This window comes from Myotis lucifugus, unplaced genomic scaffold (genome assembly GCF_000147115.1).
Source record: "Myotis lucifugus unplaced genomic scaffold, Myoluc2.0 scaffold_115, whole genome shotgun sequence".
Classification (NCBI taxonomy): domain Eukaryota; kingdom Metazoa; phylum Chordata; class Mammalia; order Chiroptera; family Vespertilionidae; genus Myotis; species Myotis lucifugus.
The window spans coordinates 2,565,114-2,588,925 of NW_005871163.1; the positions used below are offsets into that span (position 1 = coordinate 2,565,114).

Here is a 23,812-nt window from a genome sequence, read left to right on the forward strand (position 1 = left end):
CCTAAGCCGTTAGTTGGGCATCCTTAGCGCTGTTGCGGAGTCAGGAGAGGCTCCTGCCACCGCCGTAGCGCTGGCCATCCATGACCTGGCTTCTGGCTGAGCGGTGCTCCCCCTGTAGAAGCACACTGACCATCAGGGGCCAGCTCTTGCGTTGAGCATCTGCCCCCGGTGGTCAGTGCGCATCATAGCGACCAGTCGTTCCTGGTTGTTCCATGGTTAGGGTCAATTTGCATATTGCTCTTTCATTTTATAGGATTTTAAAATTCTGAATTATTCTAGCTGATATTGACCCAAAGTAGCAATTAGCATGATGTGTGGTAACTTTATGGTATACAGAGTATCGACCTGCAACCTAGCTATGTGCCCTGACTGGGAGTTGAAACCACAACCTTTTTGGTGTATAGGTTGTTGCTCCAACCAACTGAGCCACTTGGCCAGGGCTTCATTCCTTATTTTGAGGTGGGGGAGAAGTGGAACATTGGCACTGAGGGTCTGTTCCAAGCCCAGTTTTAATTTACAAATTAAAATTTTTAATTTACTGAAAAAATTATAGAACCGTGTCTTTGCATTGGGGTGATAAACTGAACTTCAGAGGAACTTGTTATAGGGAAACAACTTTGTACCTTGTAGACATAGACTAGGATTCCAACTTTGAGAGGTTTCTTGTGCTCCTTTTTAAGTGCCTCTTGTTTTTAAATTTTTATGTAGCCTGGCCTGTTGTGGGCATTCAGTAGAGTTTAAGGAGTGAATTGACTTTTGTTTGAAGGCAAATTGATAATAGAAAGGTCCTGGGCTTTTCATGGTCTTGGGTTCCAATCCCAACTCTGCCACTTGATTAGTTCATTGACCTTGGGCAAGTTACATTGTGACCTTGGTTTCATAATTTGTAGAGTGGAATTGATAATATTTAGCTTACTGGATTATCATAAGGAATATGTAAGACTATATCTATATTAAAGTTGCTAGCATGGTGTGAGGTTCAGTGGAGACCTACAATGGATTGAGCCAAAGCTGTTTTCAGCTACTGTATTATATGGATATGCCTAAGCACAGGTGTACGCTTTTTCAAGAACTAGTAAGAAGGGATAATTGGGGCTTTTTTTTTTCCTTCCACAGGACTGTGCTTAAGAGTAAAACTTCAGCGGTGTTTACCATTTAAACATAAGGTAAGGAAGATTTTTGTTGTTGTTGTTTTATAAGTTTTATTGAGATTTAATTCAAATTATGTAATTCACTTGTGTAAAGTGTACAGTTTAATAGTTTTTAGTATATTCACTGAATTGTGCAAAATCACTATTAATTTTGGAACATTATCATCATCCCATTGAGAAACCCCGTACTGATAGCAGTCATTCTCCATTTCTCCCAAACTCTCCCCCATCCCTAGGCAACCACTGATCTACTTTTTATCTCTAGATTTGCCTATTCTGGATGCTTCATTTAAATGGAATTATATAATTTGTGGTCTTTTAAGACTGGCTTCTTTCTCATGAAATAATATTTTTCAAGGCCCTCGCCAGGTAGCTCAGTTTGGGTAGAGCATCATCCCGATACACCAAGTTTGTGAGTTCAATCTCAGTCAGGGCACATACAAGAATTATCCAATGAATGCATAAATAAGTGGAACAACAAATCAATGTTTCTCTCTTTCTCTCCAAAATCAATAAAGAAAATAAAAACAAATATTTTCAGAATTTATCTATGTCGTAATATGTATCAGTATTTCATTTCTTTTTATAGCCTTATACTATTCCATGATGTGGGTATACCACATGCTATTTATTTGTTTATCAGTTGGTAGACATTTGGGCAGTTTCCACTTTTCATCTATTATGAATAATGCTGCTATGAACATTTGTGTACAAGTTTATGTGTGGTCATATGTTCCCATTTGTTTTCCACCTAAGGAGTAAAATTAGTGGATCATATGGTAACTCTATAGTTAACCTTTGAGGAACTGCCAGACTGTTTTCCACAGCTGTTCTACCATTTCACATTTCCAAAAGCAGTGTATGAGAGTTCTGACTTTTCCATATCCTCACCAATACTTGTCTTTTTCATTATAGCTATCTTACTGGGTTGAAGTGATAGCTCATTGAGGTTTTGATATGCATTTCCCTGGTAGCTAATAATGTTGAATATTTTTTCATGTGCCAAAAATTTTAAACCAAGTAAAAGTCACATAAAAAGGGCCACAAGAAACCTCTCAAGAGCTCCTATACACGGAGCCACATTCCTTGGCCCTCCCACCCCCTCCCTCAGGGCCCCCTTGCCCCCCTGGGGTTGGGGGGAATCCATCCCAAATCACTGGAACCCGAGGGAGGTTTCCTCACACCCTCAGGGCCCGAGGGAGGTTTCCTCGCACCCTCAGGGAGATGAGCTTTCAACAGTTCCCTCTTCCCCTGTCCCCTCCCCTGCTCCCACCCCCTTCTCCGAGTGCAGGTCCCTTTAAGGCGACAGCGCCTTCTCTGGCGCCTTCTCTGGTGCCTTCTCCAGGTCAGACTACCAGCAGCGACCACGAGAGCATGGCGGACACCGAGAGCATGGCGGACGCGGACCTGTTCATGGAATGTGAGGAGGAGGAGCTGGAGCCATGGCAGAAAATCAGTGATGTCATTGAGGATTCTGAAGTTGAAGATGATAATTCAGTGGATAAAACGACTACAGTTTCTGTGAGCCAGGAGCCAGTCTCAGCTCCAGTGCCCATCGCTCTCTATGCTTCTGTTGTTAAGCACAGTGGGGCACAGAACAAAGACGGTACAAAGAGGACTCTTGTCAGACTAATTGTCGAGGACAATCCCCAAATAAAGCGTCGTCGTCGATATAATATGCCTGACGACCAAGAATTGCCACCATATGTTTCTCCATCCGAAAGAAGGCGACGTCGTCTACAGAATATGTCTGAAGAAGAACGATTGGCACAACGTACCTCTGAAGCCGAAAGAAGCCGGCGTCGTCGACAGAATATGTCTGAAGAACAACGATTGGCACAACGTACCTCTGCAGCCGAAAGAAAGCGACGTCGTCTACAGAATATGTCTGAAGAAGAACGATTGGCACAGCGTACCTCTGAAGCCGAAAGAAGCCGGCGTCGTCGACAGATGATGTCTGAAGAACAACGGTTGGCACAACGTAACTCTGCAGCTGAAAGAAAGCGACGACGTCTACAGAATATGTCTGAAGAACAACGATTGGCACAGCGTACCTCTGAAGCTGAAAGAAGCCGGCGTCGTCGACAGAAAATGTATGAAGAACAGTCATCGACAAGTACTACCAGTACTGATAGGAACTGCCTTCATAGCGAAAATGAGGTAAATGAGGATGCAGTTAGCGAACACAGTTGTGGTGGAATGTAACACATGTGGTGTTACATGTCAATTTTGCCTATCCCTAAATTTCTCCGACGAAATGGAGTTATATGTTGCTTTCTCTCGAGTTCGAAGAGCGTGAGACGTTAAAGTTGTAAATACTTCATCGCAAGGAAAATTAGTCAAGCACTCTGAAAGTGTTTTTACTTTTAATGTGGTATACAGGGAAATATTAGAATAAGTTTAATCAGTTTATCAGTCACTGTTTTTATTGATGTTCTTTATATCATATTTTTGTTGTTTTTTATCTTTTTGTTGTTTTCATGTCTATGTTGTTATATCATGTTATTGTTTATTTGTTAATGAATTTATATATTATTTTCATGTACATTTTACTAATTTTCTTTCATCTCTGACACTTCTATTATAGAGTAAGGATGAATAGTGATATTAAAATATTTCTTCTAATTAATTTCCTTTCAATATGCATGAATCTGTGCACCAGGCCACTAGTATTGAGATATTTATAGGTGAAATGATATGATCTAGAACTTGTTTCAGAATAATATGGGCACCAGTAAGTGGGTAGAAGGTATAAATGAAACATGATTGGCTAATTATTGAAACTCAGTGATGGTACATGGGATTCATTATAGTGTTCTATTTTTATATATATTTTAACTTTCCTATAATCAAACATTTAAATTAAAAAGTATATATATAGTCAGTAAGTTGCCCGTATAGTTATCATAGATAAAACTTGTTGGAATTTTTTATCTGTCAACCTCTGTAATCACTACTCTGCTGGCCTAGTAACTGTCAGGGTCTAGTCCACTACTGGGCTCTCAGTGTCTCAGAGACTGTGGGACAAACCACTGGTGGCCCATTAATAGCTGCCTGTATACCCAGTCTGCTGGTTTTGCTTTGTAGCTAACTGCAGTGACTCCATTTGCCAAATTGAACATACAGTTCAGAGGAGTCCGTCTTATTCAGTAATTTGAGGTCAGAAAGTTGAGGCAATATTTGCTTTTATCTTTGATTTAGGTATATTGGCTCCCCCAAATTTTCTATCTGGTTTTAGAATATTTGTAAGTTAGAAAATATAGTATTGAGAATTTTTTTAGCCAAATGTAGTATATGGAGGACTTAAAAACATTTACAAAATTGCTTTTCTCACAAATGAAAAAGAATGTAAAATATTTCAATAACAGTTAGCCCAGTTTATTAGTATGTGTTTATTAATATTTATTCATGAATGAATCATTACCTTATTAAGTCATCATTTTTACTTAATGCTGTTGACCAGGTCTTTTCTTTATCAGTCTCGATGACATGAAGAGAAAGAAGGCCTATCAATCTCTGTGTTTCCATACCTAAGACCATGGTTGTTTAGAGAGTCCTTTGCATTTCTGAGATTTGACTCACTAGGAAGAGATGCCATTCTTTTTTCTTTCTTTTTTAAAATATATTTTTATTGATTTCAGAGAGGAGGGGAGAGAAAGAGGCATTGATGATGGGAGAGAGTCATTCATTGTTTGGCTGCCTCCTGTGTGCCCCACATTTGAGGATCGAGCCTGCAACCAGGCATGTGCCCTGATTGGGGAATTGAACCATGACCTCTTGGTTCATAGGTTGATGCTCAACCCCTGAGCCACGCTGGCCGGGTGAGATGCCATTCCTTAAAGTCTCCGTACTTGCTGAGTTAATTCTTATTGATGAATATTCCTCTTATAAAAAAAAAAAATAGGTGGTGGGGGTGGGCTAGAAGGGGTCAATGGGGGCAAAGGGGGAATATATGTAATACTTTCAACAATAATTTTTTTTTAAGTAAGGTGGGTTAGCAGCAAATTACATTCTGACAAAATAGGTGTTACCTAGTTAAAATGTAATGTTCTTGTTTTTTGTTTTAAGAAAAACATGTTATTTTATTTGTAAGAAAAAAACCCTTATATGTTATTTTGTTTTGCTGGGAAAAAAAAGAAACCTCTCAAGTTTAGAATCTTTTATTCTTGCATCTATTTGGCTGCCCTGGGGTATAGTTCGTATGGAAATAGCAGGGTAGCCTTAACCGGTTGCTCAGTGGGTAGCATCAATCTGCAGACTGAAGGGTCCCAGATTTGATTCTGGTTAAGGGCACAGGCCCGAGTTGCTGGCTCGATCCCCAGTAGGGGGCGTGCAGGAGACAGCCGATCAATGATTCTCTCTTATCATTGATGTTTCCATCTCCCTCTCCCTCTCCCTTCCTCTCTGAAAGAAAGAAAGAAAGAAAGAAGGGAGGGAGGGAGGGAGGGAGGGAGGGAGGAAGGAAGGAAGGAAGGAAGGAAGGAAGGAAGGAAGGAAGGAAGGAAATGCTGACTCTCCTTTATTTACCATTTTTCAGAATAATGAATCATGCTTAATTTTAAATCAAAGTAATGAGTATGGAGTGGTTTTATATCTGTTACTTTGTGTCTAGAATAAGAGTTAGTATTATGCAAGCCAACCCAGGACCAGTGCTCAGGAGGCCAGGGCCAGCTGGAGGTGTGAGGGGCCCCTGGGGCTGCTGCTTTCCACCCCATGGGCTCTGCAGGCCCTGTAGTGCAGGACCGGTGGCCTGGCATGTCACCAGGGAGCTGGATGTCCATGTCTGGCTTGTAGGTGGAACCCCTTGCAGGTTCCCCATTTGGCATAGCTACTCCACTTCTATCTGGCATGCCACCTACCATGATGGACCCATTCCGAAAATGCCTGCTTGTGCCCCAGGCCCAGCCCCCAATGCCTGCTAGCACTGCAGGTTAAAGAGGAGGAAGATGGCAGATAAGGTTCTACCTCAGCGAATTTGGGAGTTTGTCCCAGAGTCTCAGGTATACGTGGATTTCTTGACTTTTGAGTGGAAGCTGGACCAGACCATTGCTTGCAAGCAGATGGAGATCCAGGAGGCCATCAAAAAGCCTCTGCTGTGAAAACGAAAGCTCCGGATCTGTATTTCCAATATGTTCAGTCCTAGCAAGGCAGAAGGTGACAGTGTAGGAACTGTAGGGAACCCCAGCAGGGGACAAGGTGGGAACTCTGAGCGGAGGGAAAAACTCCTGGATGATCCTAGCAAACAGAAGAGGAAGTTCTCTTTATTCTTTCAGAGCCTCGTCATTGAGCTAGCTAAGGAACTGTACTGACCTGACGACCACCTATTGGAGAGGCATCGGATGCCCACCACCCAGCAGGCGGATGGCTTCCAGGTGAAATGGCCTGGAGATCTCAATGTCAAGTGTACCCTCTTGCTCATGTGGATCATCAGCCTCCCCAGTACAAGTTGGACCGCTGCTGGCAAGGCTGCTGGGAGTGCAGTCCCTGAGGCTTTATATCAAACACCACCAGCTACAGGATGAGCATGAGCATGGGTATATCAACTCCAGCCATTACTTCTGCCAGATCTCAGCTATGGTCGACTATTTCTCCGAGATTCCCATGAAGCTGGCTGGGTTGCTGCAGCACCCAGAACCCATTGTTATCAACCATATCCTTAGGTTGGACCCTAACCAGAAGAAGACAGCTTGTTATGCCATTGGAGGTGGCCAACCCACTCAAGGCTCAGATGAGCAATTTTCTGGCCTCTACCACCAATCAGTAGGAGACCAGCTGAAGACCCAGAGGGATTTCATGCTCAGCTTAGCACTGACCCCCCATCCAGGAGTGGCTTCGTTCCCAGCACTGAGACCTCAAGATCATCTCTGATGTGATTGGGAATCCTGAGAGATGAGATGCTTCCTACCACCAGCCCTGGACCCAGGAAGCTGTGGGAAGGCATATCTTTGTCAAGATGCAGTGGCCAAGGCAGGAACTGGAACAGGTGCTGGGAATTCGTCTGACCTAACTAAACAGGGATCCCTCCCTTCCTTCTCAGCCTGGAAGGGACCATCATTTGAGGCTGCAGACACAGGCACAGGATAAAGAAGGGAGGAGGGGTATCTCCTGTCACCTACTTCCCAGCTTTAGTTTCATAAATGTAGTGGTAGAATTCCTTGTTGCTTGACCCCCAAAGCCTTATTACTTACTTGATGCTTTGGCTTTAATTGGGTTCACAACGGATGCCTCTGCCCCCTGCAGGCAAGCCCAAGTAGGACTACTGGAGGCCTTGCTTTGATATTATAACTGATAGGTTTCAAAACCAAAGGCCCCTGGCTTTGCTTGTGTACAGACTCCCCTCTGGGGCGAGTGCCCTGGCTGGCTCTGGGGAGCTGGACAAAGAAGAGGGACACAACTTACAGTCTTCCTAGCCTTTCTAAACGGAAGTTCTTTGCCATTCCTACTAGCCCAGCCTTGTTACTGGTTTGTTCTTTTCCTTTCGGTATTTACATTATTTGGGAAGCAGGTTCTCCTATGCGGGACCCACTTTTTTGTACAGGGGATTAGTGGGGGTTTTTTAGGGAGTCCTATTTGGTGCCTCCTCCTTTATTTTCTTCAATCTATGCCAGCGGCTCTGGCCGCCATCATCTCCTGGGATGCCAGAGGGCTGCCACCCTAGCTCTTGGGTCCAGGACTATAAAGCCTTCTAGTGGAAGGGGCACTAAAGTTCTCTGGCATGGCCTGAGGTATGGGTGTGCTTGCTTGATGGAGGGCAGGGGGAAGTGGGGAGAACTTGTTAAGGAAGGTAGGCCTGGGGTTTGGAAAGTGCCACTTTAGGCAGGTTTAGAAATTTCCAAATAAATCCTTGTTTATTGGGGTTCCCCCCGCCTCCCCCCCAAAAAAAGACTGGACTAGATGATCTCTAAGGTCTCCTTTAGCCATGATATGCTACAATTTATTCACTCATAAAAAAACATCTCAGTAGTAAATAAGTATATAAGAATTAGTTCAACCCTAGCCGTTTTGGCTCATTGGTTAGAGCACGGCCCATGGACTGAAGGGTCGTGGGTTTGATTCTGGTCAAGGGCATTACCTGGGTTGCAATTTCCCTCCCTGCCCCCTGGTCAGGGCATATGTGGGAGGCAACCAATAGATGTGTCTCTCTCACATTGATGTTTCTCTCTCTCTATCTCTCCCCCTCCCTTCCACTCTCTCTAAAAAATCCATGGGAAAAATATCCTCGGGTGAGGATTAATAAACAACAAAGAATTAGTTCATATGCTCCATTTTTCTCTGGAAACTAAACATGTCTTTATCATATAACATGATTTATTTCCCATAGGATTTGCAATAATTTTGCGGGTTTGACTCAAAAGCTCTGGTTCTTGGAGGATAGCTTATGAGGGAGTGAGTACAGCAGAACCAGGAGGGTTAGCTTAACCTATATTATACTCGAGAATAAGTTTGTCAAGATAAAAATGGATGAGAAAAGGAGGATACTGAGAACTATATACTGTGATTCCATTTTTGTAAAATAAGAAATAAAAAGGAATGTCCAACCTTAGGGTGTACGTGTGTGTGAGATATGTGTTAGATTATGGGTGGTATAGAGGAAAAATATGGAAGAAACTACACTAGATTATTAATGTAGCTTTCTTGAGAGGGGTAGGGAGCAAGTTTAGATAATGATTTTGGAGTAAGCATTAGAGTGCAGGAGAGGGATTTCCATGAGTAAAACATATGAGGTCTTATTTGTATAAAATTACATTAGTTGTATTTTAAAAAATGGAATGCCCCCTGCAGACCTTTCCCAGGTGACCAAAATTAAAAATCCTACTCATTTAAGGCCTTGTTTTAGGGAAGAATCTGAGGGATTTGTTCCCAAGTCTTTGATGGTGGAAACAGGATTTGGGCTTTCTTCCCTAGACTGTTGAGTCCATTGTACATTCCACTTCATTCATCATCTTAGAATGCCCTAAATGTTTTGCTTTTAATATTTTTTTCTTCCTAGTTGGAAATCTACATTTCTGAAGGAACCCACTCAACAGAGGAAGACAGTAAGTGAATCTTGAATCATTATTAAAAACAACTTCAAAAAGTACTTTATCTGGAATACCAGGTTATTCTGCCAGCCAAGTATCTATTCTTTTGCAAAAAAGTGAAAAATCAGTTAGTAGCTCTTTCTTGAGGTGTGGAAACATAGACATTTTTATGAACGTAATTTTTTTCAGTAGGACTCTGGGTGAATTAGAGTTAGGCCCTGTGGATATTGACTGGTTTAGGCCAGTGGTTACACATCTGTAAAGAACATCCAGCTCTAGGAAACTTGACTTACAAGCTCTAAAGAGTACTGATTCTTTTCTTTGGTGGCAGGATTGAGAGCTGTGTACTTGAAATTGAAGGTCTAGCGAGTAAAGCTTTAGGGAATCTTGGAGTAGGTGTTATCGTTCTGGGTTAATGTATTAAAATGGGAGTGGGGCCCTGGCTAGGTGGCTTAGTTGGTAGGAGCATGCACCAAAATGTTGCTGGCTTGATTCCTGGTCAGGGCACATACCTAGGTTGCAGGTTCAATCTGCGGTCGGAGTGCATACAGGAGGCAACCAACCAATCATTGTTTCTCTCTCACATCAATATTTCTCTCTCTCTTTCTTGCCCCTCCTCTCTCTCTAAAAAAATCAATAAAAACATCCTCAGGTGAGGATTATAATAATAATAATAAAATGAAATGGGAGTAGGGAACTTTTTTTCTATAGAGGACCTGTGGCCTACAGAGAGAAGTCTATCAGTAACTACTTAAAAATACCAGAGTTGGGGTTTGGGAAAAGCAAAAGACAAAAAGTTCTGTATAACCTATGTATTACATTAAAAAACAGAGAACAGCCCTGGCTGATGTGGCTCAGAGATTGCAGCATCAGCCCACATGCACAGGGATTATGGGTTCGATTCTTGGTCAAGGGCACATACCTGGGTTGCAGGTCCCAAGTAGGGGCGCATGTGGGTGGCAACCAATCCATGAGTCTCTCTCAAATCCATGTTTCTGTTTCTCTCTCTCTCCCTCTCCCCCACCCCTTGCCACTCCCTCTCTCCTTTCTACTCTGTCTAAAAAAACAAAAACAAAACAAAACAAAAAACATTAAAAAAAATCCTCCACAGAACAGAATTTTATCTATAACCAATAGAGTGCAAATAATGAAAAATACATTTAAAATGCATGTTGCCCTAACCCAGTGGTCAGCAAACTGCGGCTCGGCAAACTGTGGCTCGCCAGCTACATGCGGCTCTTTGGCCCCTTGAGTGTGGCTCTTCTACAAAATACCGACTTCTGCGCGTGGGCCACGAAGTTTCAATTGCACTGTACGTGTGCGCCTGCACGTGGTATTTTGTGGAAGAGCCACACTCAAGGGGCCAAAGAGCCGCATGTGGCTCGTGAGCCGCATGTGGCTCGTGAGCCGCAGTTTGCAGACCACTGCCCTAACCAGTTTGGCTCAGTGGATAAGAGTGTTGGCCCGTGGACTGAAGGGTCCCGGGTTTGATTCTGGTCAAGGGCATGTACCTTGGTTGCAGGCTTGATCCCCAGGAGGGGGCGTTCCAGAGGCAGCTGATTGATGTTTCTCTCTCATTGGTGTTTCTAACTCTATCCCTTTCCCTTCCTCTCTGTAAAAAATCAATAAAAACATATTTTAAAAAAAGTAAAATACATGTGCTTAGCTTTTATCACTAAGTAAATTGAGAAGTTGGAAAACAGCAGAGGAGGGGAAGAAAGGGACAATAATAGAGTAAGAGCAACACTAAGATAGACATACATCGGAAGACAGTGACTTAAAAAACATACACAGGAAGAGATGCACACAAAAAACGAACACAGAAGAGAGGTGCAGGGAGGGAAGGAAGCCCACTGCTTTCAGAGAACCAGCCCATTCAGGAAACTTTTTAGGTACTGTCATGAAAACTGCTAAAACCATGTCCTATTTTCACGGTTCTGGACTTGTAGATTATTTTACTCCTCATGTATTAAATTTATTCAAATCCCATAAGCTGATGGCTTCTACCTCTTAATTTAAAATATAAAAGAGTTTAGATTCCCTAAATCCACTCTTGTTATGTCTTTGAAATTCCTCTTCATTATGAGATTTTATAATAGGATAGTATTAAGCTTTTTTAGAAGTATTTATTGAGTGCTTTCTTTATGTAGGCACAGTTTGACCTTTGAGATACATCCTTGCTCTTGTGGAGTCTACATTGTAGGAAGAAACAGAATTGCAATAGTTTATATGGGGATATATAAGTTTTCTACATGTGACATTTTAGCAGGATCCCAGAAAAGTTAGCCCACATTAAGAATATGGACATCTCGCCCTGGTGTGTGGCTCAGTTGGTGGGCATCATCCCATGCACTGAAAGGTTTCTAGTTTGATTTCTGATTAAGGCACATGCCCAGGTTGCGGGCCTTGATCCTTGGGTAGAGGGTGTGGAGTAGGCACTCCATCAGTGTTCCCTCTCACATTGATGTTTCTCTCTCTCTCTCTCTAAAAAATCAATAAACATATACTTGGGTGAAGATGAAAAATAATAAAGAACATAGAAATCTCTCTTGGACTATTCCATCAGGATTATTTTTAGCAAATTATAGACAACCAATGTGGACCAATAACCTTTATGATATGAAGATCCATGCAAACTAGTTTAAAAAAGGAAAGATCCAGCCCAGCTGGTGTGGCTCAGTGGTTGAGCATCCACCTATGAACCAGGAGGTCACGGTTTGATTCCCGGTCAGGGCACATGCCCAGGTTGTGAGCTTGGTCCCCAGTGTGGAGTGTGCAGGAGGCAGCCAATCAATGATTCTCTCTCATATTGATGTTTCTATCTCTCTAGCTCTCTCCCTTCCTCTCTGAAATCAATAAAAATATATAAACGATCCAGTAGATTAATAGAGACATAAATAGAACATTCACATAAGAAGAGCTAATAAATACACATGGGAGAATGTTATCCCACTATTAATCAAGAAATTGCAAATTACAGTCATTGGAACTATTTTTCACCTGTTTTTTATATATACTAGAAGCCCGTTGCAGGAGGATTCCTGCAAGAATAGGGCTTCCTTGAGCCGATTGCGCCGCCAAGCCCCGCCGCCCAGGGCTGCACACGGGGGTCCTGGCTGGGGGTGGGGCTTAGGCAGCACACGGGGCCTGGATGGCGGCTCACGCCTGCCCACCCTGCCTACATTATGCAAATTAGCCGCCATCTTTGTTGGCAGTTAATTTGCATATCATGCTGATTAGCCAATGGGAGGTGTAGCGAAGGTACAGTCAATTACCATGCTTGTCTATTATTAGATAGGATATATAATTTTTTATTATATATATAATTTTCACCTGCTTTATATATATATATGTTATTTATATATATATATAATTTTTATTCTCACCTGAGGATTTGTTTTTATAGATTTTAGAGAGAGAGGAATGGAGAGAGAGAAACATTGATGTGAGAGAAAAACATTGCCTCTTGTATGTGCCCCAACCAGGAATCAAACCCACAACCTAGTTATGTGCCTTGAATGGGAATCAAACCCACAACCTTTTGGTGTACAGGACAATACTCCAACCAACTGAGCCACCTGGCCAGGGCTGGTTTTTGTTTGTTTTTTAATATACTGGGTATTTCTGGCACACTGATAGCTCATGTATTGCTGTTGAGAATACAAATGGGTAAAAAAAATACTGGGAAGTAATTCAGTTATATCATTCAAACCATAAAAATGCTCATGTTTTTGGATCTGATAATCCCACTTAGAAGAATCTTTCCAAAAAAAAGGCTATATGTTTAAAGGTGCTTGTTATAGCATAGTGTTTATAATTTATTTATTTTTTAAGACTAGTGGCCCGGTGCACAGAATTCATGCGGGGAGGGGGTGCGGATGTCCCTCAGCCCAGCCTGCACCCTCTCCAATCTGGGACCCCTTGGGGGATGTCCGACTGTCGGTTTAGGCCCGATCCCTGTGGCCCCCAACTGCACCCCCCTGCCAGCCTGATCTCCCCCAACTATCCCCCTTGCCAGCCTGTTCGCTTGCAACTGCCACCCCCTGCTGGCCTGATTGCCCCCAATGCCCCCTCACCTGCCCCCCCTGCCGGCCTGCTCGCCCCCAACTGTACTCCCCTGCTGGCCTGCTCACCCCCAACTGCCCCCCCTGCCGACCTGATCGCCCCCAACTGCCCCACTGTGCTGGCCTGCTCGCCCCCACACTGCCCCCCTCCACCAGTCTGCTCGCCCCCAACTGTCATCCCTGCTTGGCCCCAGCTGCCTCCCCCCTCTCCCCCCCCACCAGCCTGGTCACCCCTAACCTGCCTCTGCCTCGGCCCTGCCACCATGGCTTTGTCCGGAAGGTCTCCCGGTCTAATTAGCATATTACCCTTTTATTAGTATAGATTCATTTTTTCTTCATAATTAATTTAGAACACTTAACAATTTTTGCTGTATTAAATAACCCTGTAGCTTTAAAAAAAATAGACTTAAGGGGGGAAAAAAGAGCAACTTTCAAAATTGTATTTACCCTGTGCTCGCTGTGGCAGCACATGTACTAAAATTGGAACTGTACAGAGAAGATTAGCATGGTCCCTGCGCAGGGATGACATGCAAATTCGTGAAGCGTTCCATATTTTAAGAAAAAAAATTGTATTTTCCCTGAGTGTAACATCTGGCAGTATGAATATGGACAAAGACTGGAAAGAAAGAAATGAAAATAGTTGTGGTAGAATAGTAGGCTCATAGGGGTTATTTTTCTCTTTAAATCTCCCTTCCAGAACTTCTGAATAATTAGCTAAAATCAGTTTTAAGTTCTCAGGGAGTTAAATTCTCTTTTAACAGCCTAAGAAAAATACTGTCTGTTGCCACATATTGACACAGTTCTGCTAACTTTTGTCTGTGTGTTTTGCAGTCAACAAGCAGATAAATGACAAAGAGCGAGTGGCAGCTGCAATGGAGAACCCCAACTTACGGGAAATCGTGGAACAGTGTGTCCTTGAACCTGACTGATAGCTGTTTTAAGAGCCACTGAACTTGTTTGATATGTCTGTTTAAACTCCTTGTAAAATGTAAAAGACTCATGTTTAATACATAGGTGATTTATACCTCAAAGCATTTTTTTAAAAGATGATTTCCAAGCAAGATATGGTAGTACCTAGTTTGTTCATTGTATAACATTCTCAGGATTTGTAACACTTAAATGATCAGACAGAAAAATATTTTCTAGTTATTATGTGTAAGATAAGTTGCTATTTTTCTGATGCCTATTCTGATACAACTGCTTTTCATGTCAAATATTTACTGTGTCCAAATGTATTCACTTTAAATCATTACTCTGTAAAATAAATAAAGCAGAGATGATTCTTTCAATGACACACCTTAGAATGTTTTTATTAAATTTTAAATTCAGTGTAAATGTCGACTGTAAGATATTTACAAAGGTTTATTTTTCTGATTATGATGTAGAGTCAGAGATCTGAAAGCCAAAATGAACCCTTAAGATCAGGCTGGGGTCCTGCCTTTCTTCAAGGAGAGTCCTGGACCCATTTAGATGAGGAACAAATGTGGAGCGCCAGGTGGCAGATAAAATTTTGAAGATCAAGAATTCCCCAAAGCAGGTGTTTGTGTGTGTGTGCGTGTGTGTGTGTGTTTTATCCTCACCTGAGGATATGTTTATTAATTATAGAGAGAGAGTAAGGGAGAGAGAGATAGAGAAACATCAATGAGAGAGAAACATTGATTGGTTGCCTCCCATACTGGGGATCGAACCTGAAACCTTGGTGTGTGTCCTGATTAGTAATCAAACCTGAGATCTTTTCGGTGCACGCGTGGACACTCCAACCAACTGAGCCACCCAGCCAGGGCTCCAAAGCAGTTTTGATTAAAACAATCTAAGTTTATGGTCTCTCGTTTACTTTGTTCAGTTTGTTTTAGGGTATAATGGTCATTTTAAGTGTAACAGGGTTTGGCAAGCAGTCTCCAAGTTGGTCCCCAGTGATCTTAGATTCCTGGTATTCATGCCTTTGTGTAGTTTCTTTCCATGGTGAATCAGAGTTGGTTGACATGACTAAACAATCAGAGGTGACAGTATATGACTTCTGGGGTTAGATCATAAAAGGTGCTGCTTTCGCCTTGTTGCTTGTTCTGTGGGAATCCAGCCACTATGCCCTGAGAACACTGGAGCAGCCTGTGGAGAATTCCAGGAGCGAGGAATTGAGGCCTCCACTCACAACCAGCACCGACTTGCAAACCAGGTGAGTGAACCACATTGGAAGTGACCCTCTAGCCCTTGTCAGGCTGATACCATGACTGGAACCTCACAAGACCCTGAGCCAGAACTACCTAATTCCTGAATTCCTGGTCCAGAGAAGCTGTGAACAATAATAAATATTTATTGTTTACACCATTAAGTTTGGGGGTAATTTATTTTGCAGCAATAAGTAACTAACATACAAGTTATTAGAATGGAACTCTTCTGCCTCAAATTTGAAGATCCTAAGGGAAAACAAGAGAACTTGTTTCATGGCTCTTGAGCCCCTTAATCTACTTCAAGAATACAAGTTTTGAGAGAACAGAGGATTTGGTAAGAAGATGGATAAAAAGATTTTTTGGATAAAGTTGCTGTGAGTTCCAACCCCCATTTTGGCAGAAGAGTAGGGAAGTGACACCCACTATTATAAGCTGAGGAAGATTTCAAGGGGCCAACTCAGAGAGTTTGGAAATGTGTTCTCTGCAGTCAGGACACCCGGAAAACTGGTGCCTGGCTCAGGACTGGGAAAGAAAGCAAAAGTGGGCTGAAAGCTGGTATGTCACTCGGCTAGGAAATCTAGGGGGCGAGAGAAAGGCAAAGCTACTTTGGTGACAGTTCTTTCTCATGGCCAAGGATGCATGAATTTTTCCCATGGACCATTGGTGGGGTCATATTGGACATGGTCCAACGGGCCATCAGCAGAGCCAAGGAGACCTCAGCAGAAAGGGACTTGCATGTACTGCCTGGTGCCTAAGGACAGGAGAAAACAGCAAGTGAACAGCAAGGGTGGAGATGCATCTGCCAGAGTGAAGGGTTGCACAGCAGGAACCTCTGGCAAACTCATGAAAGTGTCAACTCAAGAGAAAGCCAGCTCTCATCACCAGGCAGGCCCAGAGAGCACAGAGCCAACCAGGTAAGTAAGAACTGTGTTCTCTCTTGTGTTTCTCCCTCGGCTTCTGAGGCAGTGGTAGAACAGCTAGCATGTGGGGGAGTTGAAGAGGAGGAAAGAAGAGAAAGCACAGGACTCCATCCCATTGCTCTGCTGTAAGTTTCAGGCCTGAAGCAAGCTCAAATTAGCAAGAGTTAATGCCAAGTTTGTAGTTTTGACTGTTAAATGTGAATGACCCATGTCCCGCATGGTTCAGGGTTCGGGCTCTGGAAGAGGGGCCGCGCGCAAATGACAGAGACGAGACAAGAAATAATAATTTGGAAATTGGGGGGCCAGGCGGGAGCCCAATGCAAGAGGAAGGACTCCGCTTGTACTCAGGCCTTGCCATCCTTTTATTCAGTTTGGGATACACCTATAGCCCTTAGGCAGGCAATTTCCAGTAACATCATCTGATCAGTAAGGATTTACATGACTATCTGGTCGGGAAGTTACTTCAGCTACCATTATCTCGACTAAACAGTCAGTGCATGGCCCTGACCTTTTCCAGGGCTCAAGGATCACCAGCATTCCAGGCTCCTTGTCCACACCTCTCTGCTAGTGAAGACAATAGGTGGCTTCCCACAGTTAGATGTGACTAGATACTTTAATACAATGAGATTATCTGATTAAATGTGACAGGAAGACAGACAGAAATCCTCTGCTGCCTACATCTTCACCCCTTGGCAGAGGAAGATCATGTCTTCTCAACAAAGTTGCAAATGATGGTGGGGGACACAAGTAAAACTAATTCTTATGCCACGTACTGGTTACAGAAGTCCTGTTAAGCCATCTTGGCTGCTCTCTTCCAGATCTTTAAAAATCTGTCACCTACCACACATAGATAAATCCAGAAGTAATGAGATGTTGCTGATTTTTAGTCATCACTGTAATCCCTTCTTTCTAAATTACAAACCCACCAAAAAAGGTTTTTGGCACCAATATTAAGTTTCTTGCTTCATGGCAGTCTGTGATTCAGGGCGAGAGTATACCTGGTGTGCATGCTGTTCAATGTTTTCCCACCCAGTGTATACACACATGCTTTTTGACCAGCTGCCTTCTAGGATATGAAGGCATTATCTGAGGGGGCTTAGGCTGGCTCATAGCCCAGAGTCAAATTTACACTAATCCCCAAGTTCTGACCATTTCTCATTACTGGAGCCATGATGGTCTGGGAAACCTAGGAAGCCATATACAGGGTTCAAAGAGCACAGCTGCCTTTATATCCGCTTCTCATGAAACCCTGATACATGAACTCTCATTGCCAATTTCATGCACATACTCACTGGTACTCGCATCAACAAGTATTCAGTGAGCACTTTTCAAGCACCAGGCACTCTCCTAGGCACTGAGAATACAAGGTGGATCGGCCATTGTGTGGAGTGCATCCTTACTGACTTCTGCTTTCAGCCCCTCTCTGCTGCAGGCAGTACCAGTACGTGATGCCGACTCAGTCTCACATGGCGCCTGAGCTTGTCCTGGCCAGGTAGACATGGAGGCTACATGCCAGGACTAAAGACAAAACCATCCTTTAGGGACTGTCTGGTGAGGGGACCACTGATGTGCATGCAAACCGTAAATAGGTCACTGCTGCAGGCGCCCCCATCCTGCTGGTCCTGCTGCCCTTGGAAGTCAGATGTGACTGCTGTGGTCTCCACTACTGCCAGAGTGATCTCTATCTCTACCATTTTGTGTGACTCATTCCAGCTTCAGAGGCCTAGATGGGGTCTCTATGGGCTGATTCCAAGTCACATCTCCGTGTCCTGGCTTCGAGGGAAGTGGGAGAAAGAAGTCTCTGGCCTTCTGTACAGGGAGGCTGACTCTCCAGCAAGACCCACATGGTGGGAATTCCCCGCATACAGTAAGAGGGTTCCAATGGTTAATGTGCACTACATAAATAATATATTTAAATGATTTGTACTTTATCAATCATAATAGCATGCACATAAAAATGAAAAATAGAGGAATATAAGATGTACTATCTAGTCCTGTCTAGTCAGCAAACTTTTTTGGAAAAAGGGCCATATGATAGCAAATATTTTGCCATTTTGCATTTCTGTTGCAACTATCTCTGTTCTTTAAAAAAATATATTTTTATTGATTTTGAGAGGAAGGGAGAGAGACAGATAGAAACATCAGTGATGAGAGAGAATCATTCGTCAGCTGCCTCCTGAATGCCCCACACCGGGGATCAAGCCCGCAACCCAGGCATGTGCCCTGGCCAGGAATCGAATCATGACCTCTTGGTTCACAAGTCAACGCTCAACCACTGAGTCACACTGCCTGGGCTATATCTCTGTTCTTGTAGTGTAATAATAGGCATGACAATATACAAATGAATGAGAGTTCTGTGTTCCAGTAACACTATTTATGGACACAAATTTGAACCCCATATAATTTTCATATCATAAAATATTCTTTTGAGTTTTTTAAACCATTTAAAGATAGAGAATTTTCATTCTTAGCTTATAGATTGTACAAAAGCAAGCATTATGCTGGATGTGAGCTGTGGGCCATTTGCCAACCCCTCTTCTATAGGAATGATTCTTCACCTTTTTGGAAGGTCACCCCCTCTTGGAGACTCTGACAAGAGATATGGGATGGACCCCTCCCTCTACAAGAAAAGGCACCACATAAAACTTTGCATGTGACTCCAGGTTTGCTGAGGAGTCAAAGGACCCTGGGTTAATAACTCTGGGCTACAAATTATGTCAGCTAAGCACTTGGGCTTCCCATTCCTTCAATAACTTCTCAGAGCCCAGGAGTTCACAGCCTTGGTGGGGAGCCACTACTTTCTTAGACCATCACAAATAATGGAGAAGCTTTCTCCACTCCACTGTGAAGCAACTGCTTTCTTACCCAAATGCAGATGTCCCAGCAGGATACAATGAGCTGTGATAGGGGAGGACTGTTTATTAAGAAGGAAAGGGATTGCTATGAAAACCCCACTGCAGTCATAGCCCCGTTGATATCCCCAAAACTCATCACTGATGCACCATTACTGGAAACATGCTATTTTTAAGCTGCTTGTGTTTACTGAATATTTGTTATGTTATTTCTTATATATTTGTGTATATAGTATGAAATATTTTACAAATAAAATTTTTTTAACCCAGCCGGCGTGGCTCAGTGGTTGAGCATTGACCTATGAACCAGTTGGTCATGGTTCGATTACCGGTCAGGGCATATGCCTGGGTTGTGGGCTCAATCCCCAGTGTGGGGTGTGCAGGAGATTGCCAATCAATGATTCTCTCTCATCCATTGATTTTTTAAAAATCTCTCCCTCTCCCTTCCTCTCTGAAATCAATAAAAATATTAAAAAAATTTTTTTTTAAATCCACTGAGTCTATCCTGGGACAATGTTTGTCTCTGACTCAGGTGAGACTGCTCTAGGGCAGAGGTGAACTCAGTCCCTGTGTGAACTTCTTTGGGGCAGATGTGTTAGGGAAAGGGGGATGGATAGCAGTTGCTGTGTGGGCTGTGAGGTTCTGAATGCTGTTAGTATCATCCACACCTTTGACCCTCATGGAGCTGGCTTAGAGCACGGACCCTGGTGCCAATCTGCTACTTGTTCTAATCCTGGACTCACCCACTTAGGAGCTGTGTGACCTTGAGGTAGTTACCTAACCTCTCTTTACTTTAGTTCCCTCATTTGTAAAACGAGGATGATAAAAGTACCTATTTCATAGGGCTGTTATGAGGACTAAGAGGGAATGTTAACAAATGCAGAGCACAATGCCTAGAACATGGTAAATGCTTTATTCGTGTTTGTTAAACTTAGCACCAGTTTAATGGAGACAGTTTTCCTCCCTGGCTGGGTGCAATTACCTGGGGAGCACTAGGTGGCAGCAAAGCATGATTCCTTAGTGCCAGCTTTCTGGTTTTCAGTCTTCATCCACAAACAACACAGCACTGACTGTGTAGGGTCAGCTGCCCTGGGTGTTCCTGGCACCTGCTGAGAAACCTGCTGAGAGACCCGCCGAGGGAACCCCCCACCCCCTCAGGCACATTCACCACCACTGGTGAGCCCGGTTAGAGGCTGCACTAAATGGTGTCATACCACTGGGCGCATCGCATTGCTGTCTGTGCCTTTGTTCTGACAGGGATGATTATCACGGAAGACTTTTTAGATGTGGAATTAGTTTGCCAAAGGTTATGGGTAATTTTGAAGTTTTTGATACATATTACTGAATTGCCCTCTGAAGAAATTGTGCCAATTGCTATCACACTAAGGGTGCCGGTGTGTGTCCCTACCCACACTACTACAGGGTATTATGACTTTGAAAAATCTTTGCCTAATGTGGAGGATTAAAATATGTTATCTTTCTTTGTTTGCTAAGATTGAAGATTGAACAATATTTCTATTGGGATTTTAAAAATATCTGTTTCTATCCTTTATTCATTTTTCTGTTGAGATGCTTGCTGTTTAGAAAGTGATTTATACAATAGGGACATTAACATTTTCTATCATATATACTACAAGTATGTTTTCCACTATTTTGGGGGTTGCATAGACTGGTTAACGATTATTTGTTCAGTTTTTAAATGAGTAATGCCTTCAAGTGGTTCAAACACCAAAAAACATAGAAAGGTATGCAGTGAAAAGATTTCTTCCCAATCCTATTCACCCAGTTCTCACCCTTCCCCATTAGGTTTTCTGGTTAATCATTTCTTACTTATTGCTCTAGAGAGCTTTTATGCCTGTAAAATCCAGCACAAATATACATATTCTTTAGCACAAATTTTAGCATAGATTGTACCAGACCCAGCTGTTCTGTGCCTTGCTTTCTTTCTTTATTTTTACTTAAATTATTTTTTGAGATATTCCCATATCAATCTACAAAAAGCTTTCTCATTACTTTTACAGTGTTAGAGTGTCCCATTAATGGGATGTATAATATATTTTTTATTTATTTTTTATTTGTTAATCCTCACCCAATGATATTTTTCCATTGATTTTTTTGAGAGAAGGGAGGGGGAGAGACAGAGAGAGAGAAACATCGATGTGAGAGAAACATGTAAATTGGTTGCTTCCTGCACGCACTCTGACCAGGGCTGGGGAACCTGCAACCGAGGTACAAGCCCTTGACTGGAATTGAACCCAGGACCCTTCAGTCCACAGGCCGACCCTCTATCCACTAAGCCAAACTGGCTGGGGCTGTCTGATAATTACTGATGCTAAATTTGGACATTTTATTAATATAGTATCTGCCAGAATCCTCCATTGTATAAGTACCCTTTTCTCTTTGTCATTAATGAGTAGTCTGTGAGGTGATACTTAGAGACCACCTGAGTATATTGTTCTCCAATTGATCAGTATTGCCTGAATTACTCAATATTACGTGGTGGCAAAGTAGTGAGTTTTATAATTCCATCATTTCTTCTATTCTTGTGAGTTGATATTTTTCTTTTAAAAAATCTCCTTCCTTTTTCTCTCCTTGTTTTAATTTTTATTTTAAAAGATCAGATTATAACACATGGATTCTTTTAAAATTATTCAATAACTATAATCTATTTTTATCATTATTTATTTCAATACTCAAATTATTTCAAATCTGGCCAGTGGGGGGCCCTTTAAGTTGGCTCGCTGGTCCGTGAGATGTTAGTTACCACCCATATTTGAGCACTTCCTTTCTTTCTAGCACAAGAAGTTCCAGGTTCATCTTGTACTTTTCCTGCCCCAGCCCTGGTATCAGTCATTTCCCTTAGGAGATTTCCATTATAATTTAAGATCATATAAACCAGAGCAAAATCCTTTCCTTCTACCTCTTCTCCCCTTTTCACTTCCCAAATCTGATAGTGATATATTTTTCGTGTTATCAAGGTTTATAACATTACCTTTTGATCTGTACCTATAGATAAACTAGTTCATTCTTTGCTTATAGGTCATTTTTAGAAATTAAAAACCAATAAGTAAGATTTTTAATGATTATATGTAATACCCTTTAAAACAATATGCATTGGGTCTCGTTTTAGTGTAGATATGAATCACCTAAGGAACTTGTTAAAGATTACATTTCTTGCCTGGCTGGTGTGGCTTAGTTGGTTGAGTGTCATTCCATGCACCAAGAGGTTGCCCGTTCAACTCCTGGTCAGGGCACATGCGTGGGTTGTTGGCTGCATCCCCAGTAGGGGGCGTGCAGGAGACAGTCAATGGATGATTCTCTTTTATCAATGTTTCTCTCCTCCTCTCCCTCTCTCCCCAAAAATCAATAAAAACATATTTTTAAAAAGATTTACATTTCTCAGTCCCACTCCCAGAAATTCTGAATCAATAAATTTAAGGGGTCTGGTGATTCTAAGACATTCTGTACAAGTAGTATTGGGTGCACAAAGAAGGAAATATAATGCATGTCATTAAAAGTTGGCAGTTTGAGAGTCATTTAAGTGTCAGCCCCTAAATAATTCTTTTATTTATTTTTTCCAGCTGCATTCAATTTTGGCAGGGGGAGGGGGTGATACTCAGCCTGAGTTATTTCTTATATCTCATATTATTCTCTTTTTTGGGATTCTTTAACATTTTTATACTTTCTAGAGTAATCCTTTTCATATCAAATGTGTGTGGTAAGATATCTCAGCCATTTTGCAAAAATGGCTTCATTTCGTTCTAATACTTAGTGGACAGTTTGGTTTGATAAGTGAGAAGTCTGTTGTTGATCTGATTTGTATTCTTCTTAAGGCAAGATGCTTTTCTGCCTCTGAATTCTTTTAGGATTTCTTAGAGTGCTGAAAATTTATCATTATGTACCTTGGTATAGTTATTTTTTTTTGTTAACCCAGCTTGGCAGTTAGGGGGTTTCTTTAATATGAAGATTTTTATCCTTTTTTCCTTTTAGTCAAAGATTTGACTAAATTTGTTCTCTTCTTTCCTAATACTGTACTCACTTTAAACAAAGGTTGGGCTTCCCAGATCTGTTCTCTATGCTTTGAACATTTCTCCATATTTCTCATCTTTTTGTCTTTTTGTATTTGTGAGACTCCTATATTTTCCAGTTTACAAACTGTGTAAGTGGGTTGGATGTGTGGTTAGTCTAGCTTTCCTATTGGGGACTGGGTGGGGAGCATGCAGGTTGGGGACAAACTGATAAATAAGTAGTTTACTCTAAGCATGGTATACCATGGTATATTTCACTTCTATTGATTGATTAATTTATTGATTGATTGGTTTTAGAGAGAAAAAGAAACATCAATTTATTGTTTCACTTATTTATGCATTCATTGGTTGATTCTTTTAAAAAAGATATATTTATATTTTATTTATTTATTTGTTTGTTTTTGTTAATTCTCACCTGAGGATATTTTTCCATTGATTTTTAGAGAGAGTGAAAGGGAAAAGGAGAGACAGAGAGAGAGAAACATTGATGTGCATGTGCCCCAACCAGGGCTGGGATTCAAGCTTGCAACCAAGGTATGTGCTCTTGACTGGGAATCGAACCCAGAACCCTTCAATCCACAGACCAACACTCTATCCACTGAGACAAA

General features: G+C 42.1%; 1 protein-coding gene, 1 non-coding gene and 1 pseudogene across 7 annotated transcripts in view; all 3 read left to right on the forward strand.

Annotated features, from left to right (window-relative positions):
* The window catches only part of FAM96A (family with sequence similarity 96 member A), a 23,066-nt gene extending 8,536 nt beyond the window's left edge, over window positions 1–14,530 (forward strand). Inside the window, exons 3-6 of one of the 6 annotated variants that reach the window (XM_023757839.1) lie at window positions 1,117–1,166; window positions 2,443–3,311; window positions 9,142–9,187; window positions 14,068–14,530. In XM_023757839.1, the coding sequence (XP_023613607.1) occupies window positions 2,526–3,311; window positions 9,142–9,187; window positions 14,068–14,165 (930 nt within the window). In that variant the 5' untranslated portion in view covers window positions 1,117–1,166; window positions 2,443–2,525 and the 3' untranslated portion in view covers window positions 14,166–14,530. Of the gene's footprint in view, window positions 1–1,116; window positions 1,167–2,442; window positions 3,312–9,141; window positions 9,188–14,067 lie in introns of those variants that run through there. The other 5 variants (XM_023757840.1, XM_006093412.2, XM_023757841.1 and 2 more) reach the window with 5 other exon arrangements.
* Window positions 5,609–8,025, forward strand: LOC102432962 (annotated as a pseudogene).
* LOC111826980 lies at window positions 13,687–13,793 on the forward strand. Its single transcript, XR_002830436.1, has one exon. It is a non-coding gene; the product is annotated as a U6 spliceosomal RNA (small nuclear RNA).
* Window positions 14,531–23,812: the final 9,282 nt, after the last annotated feature.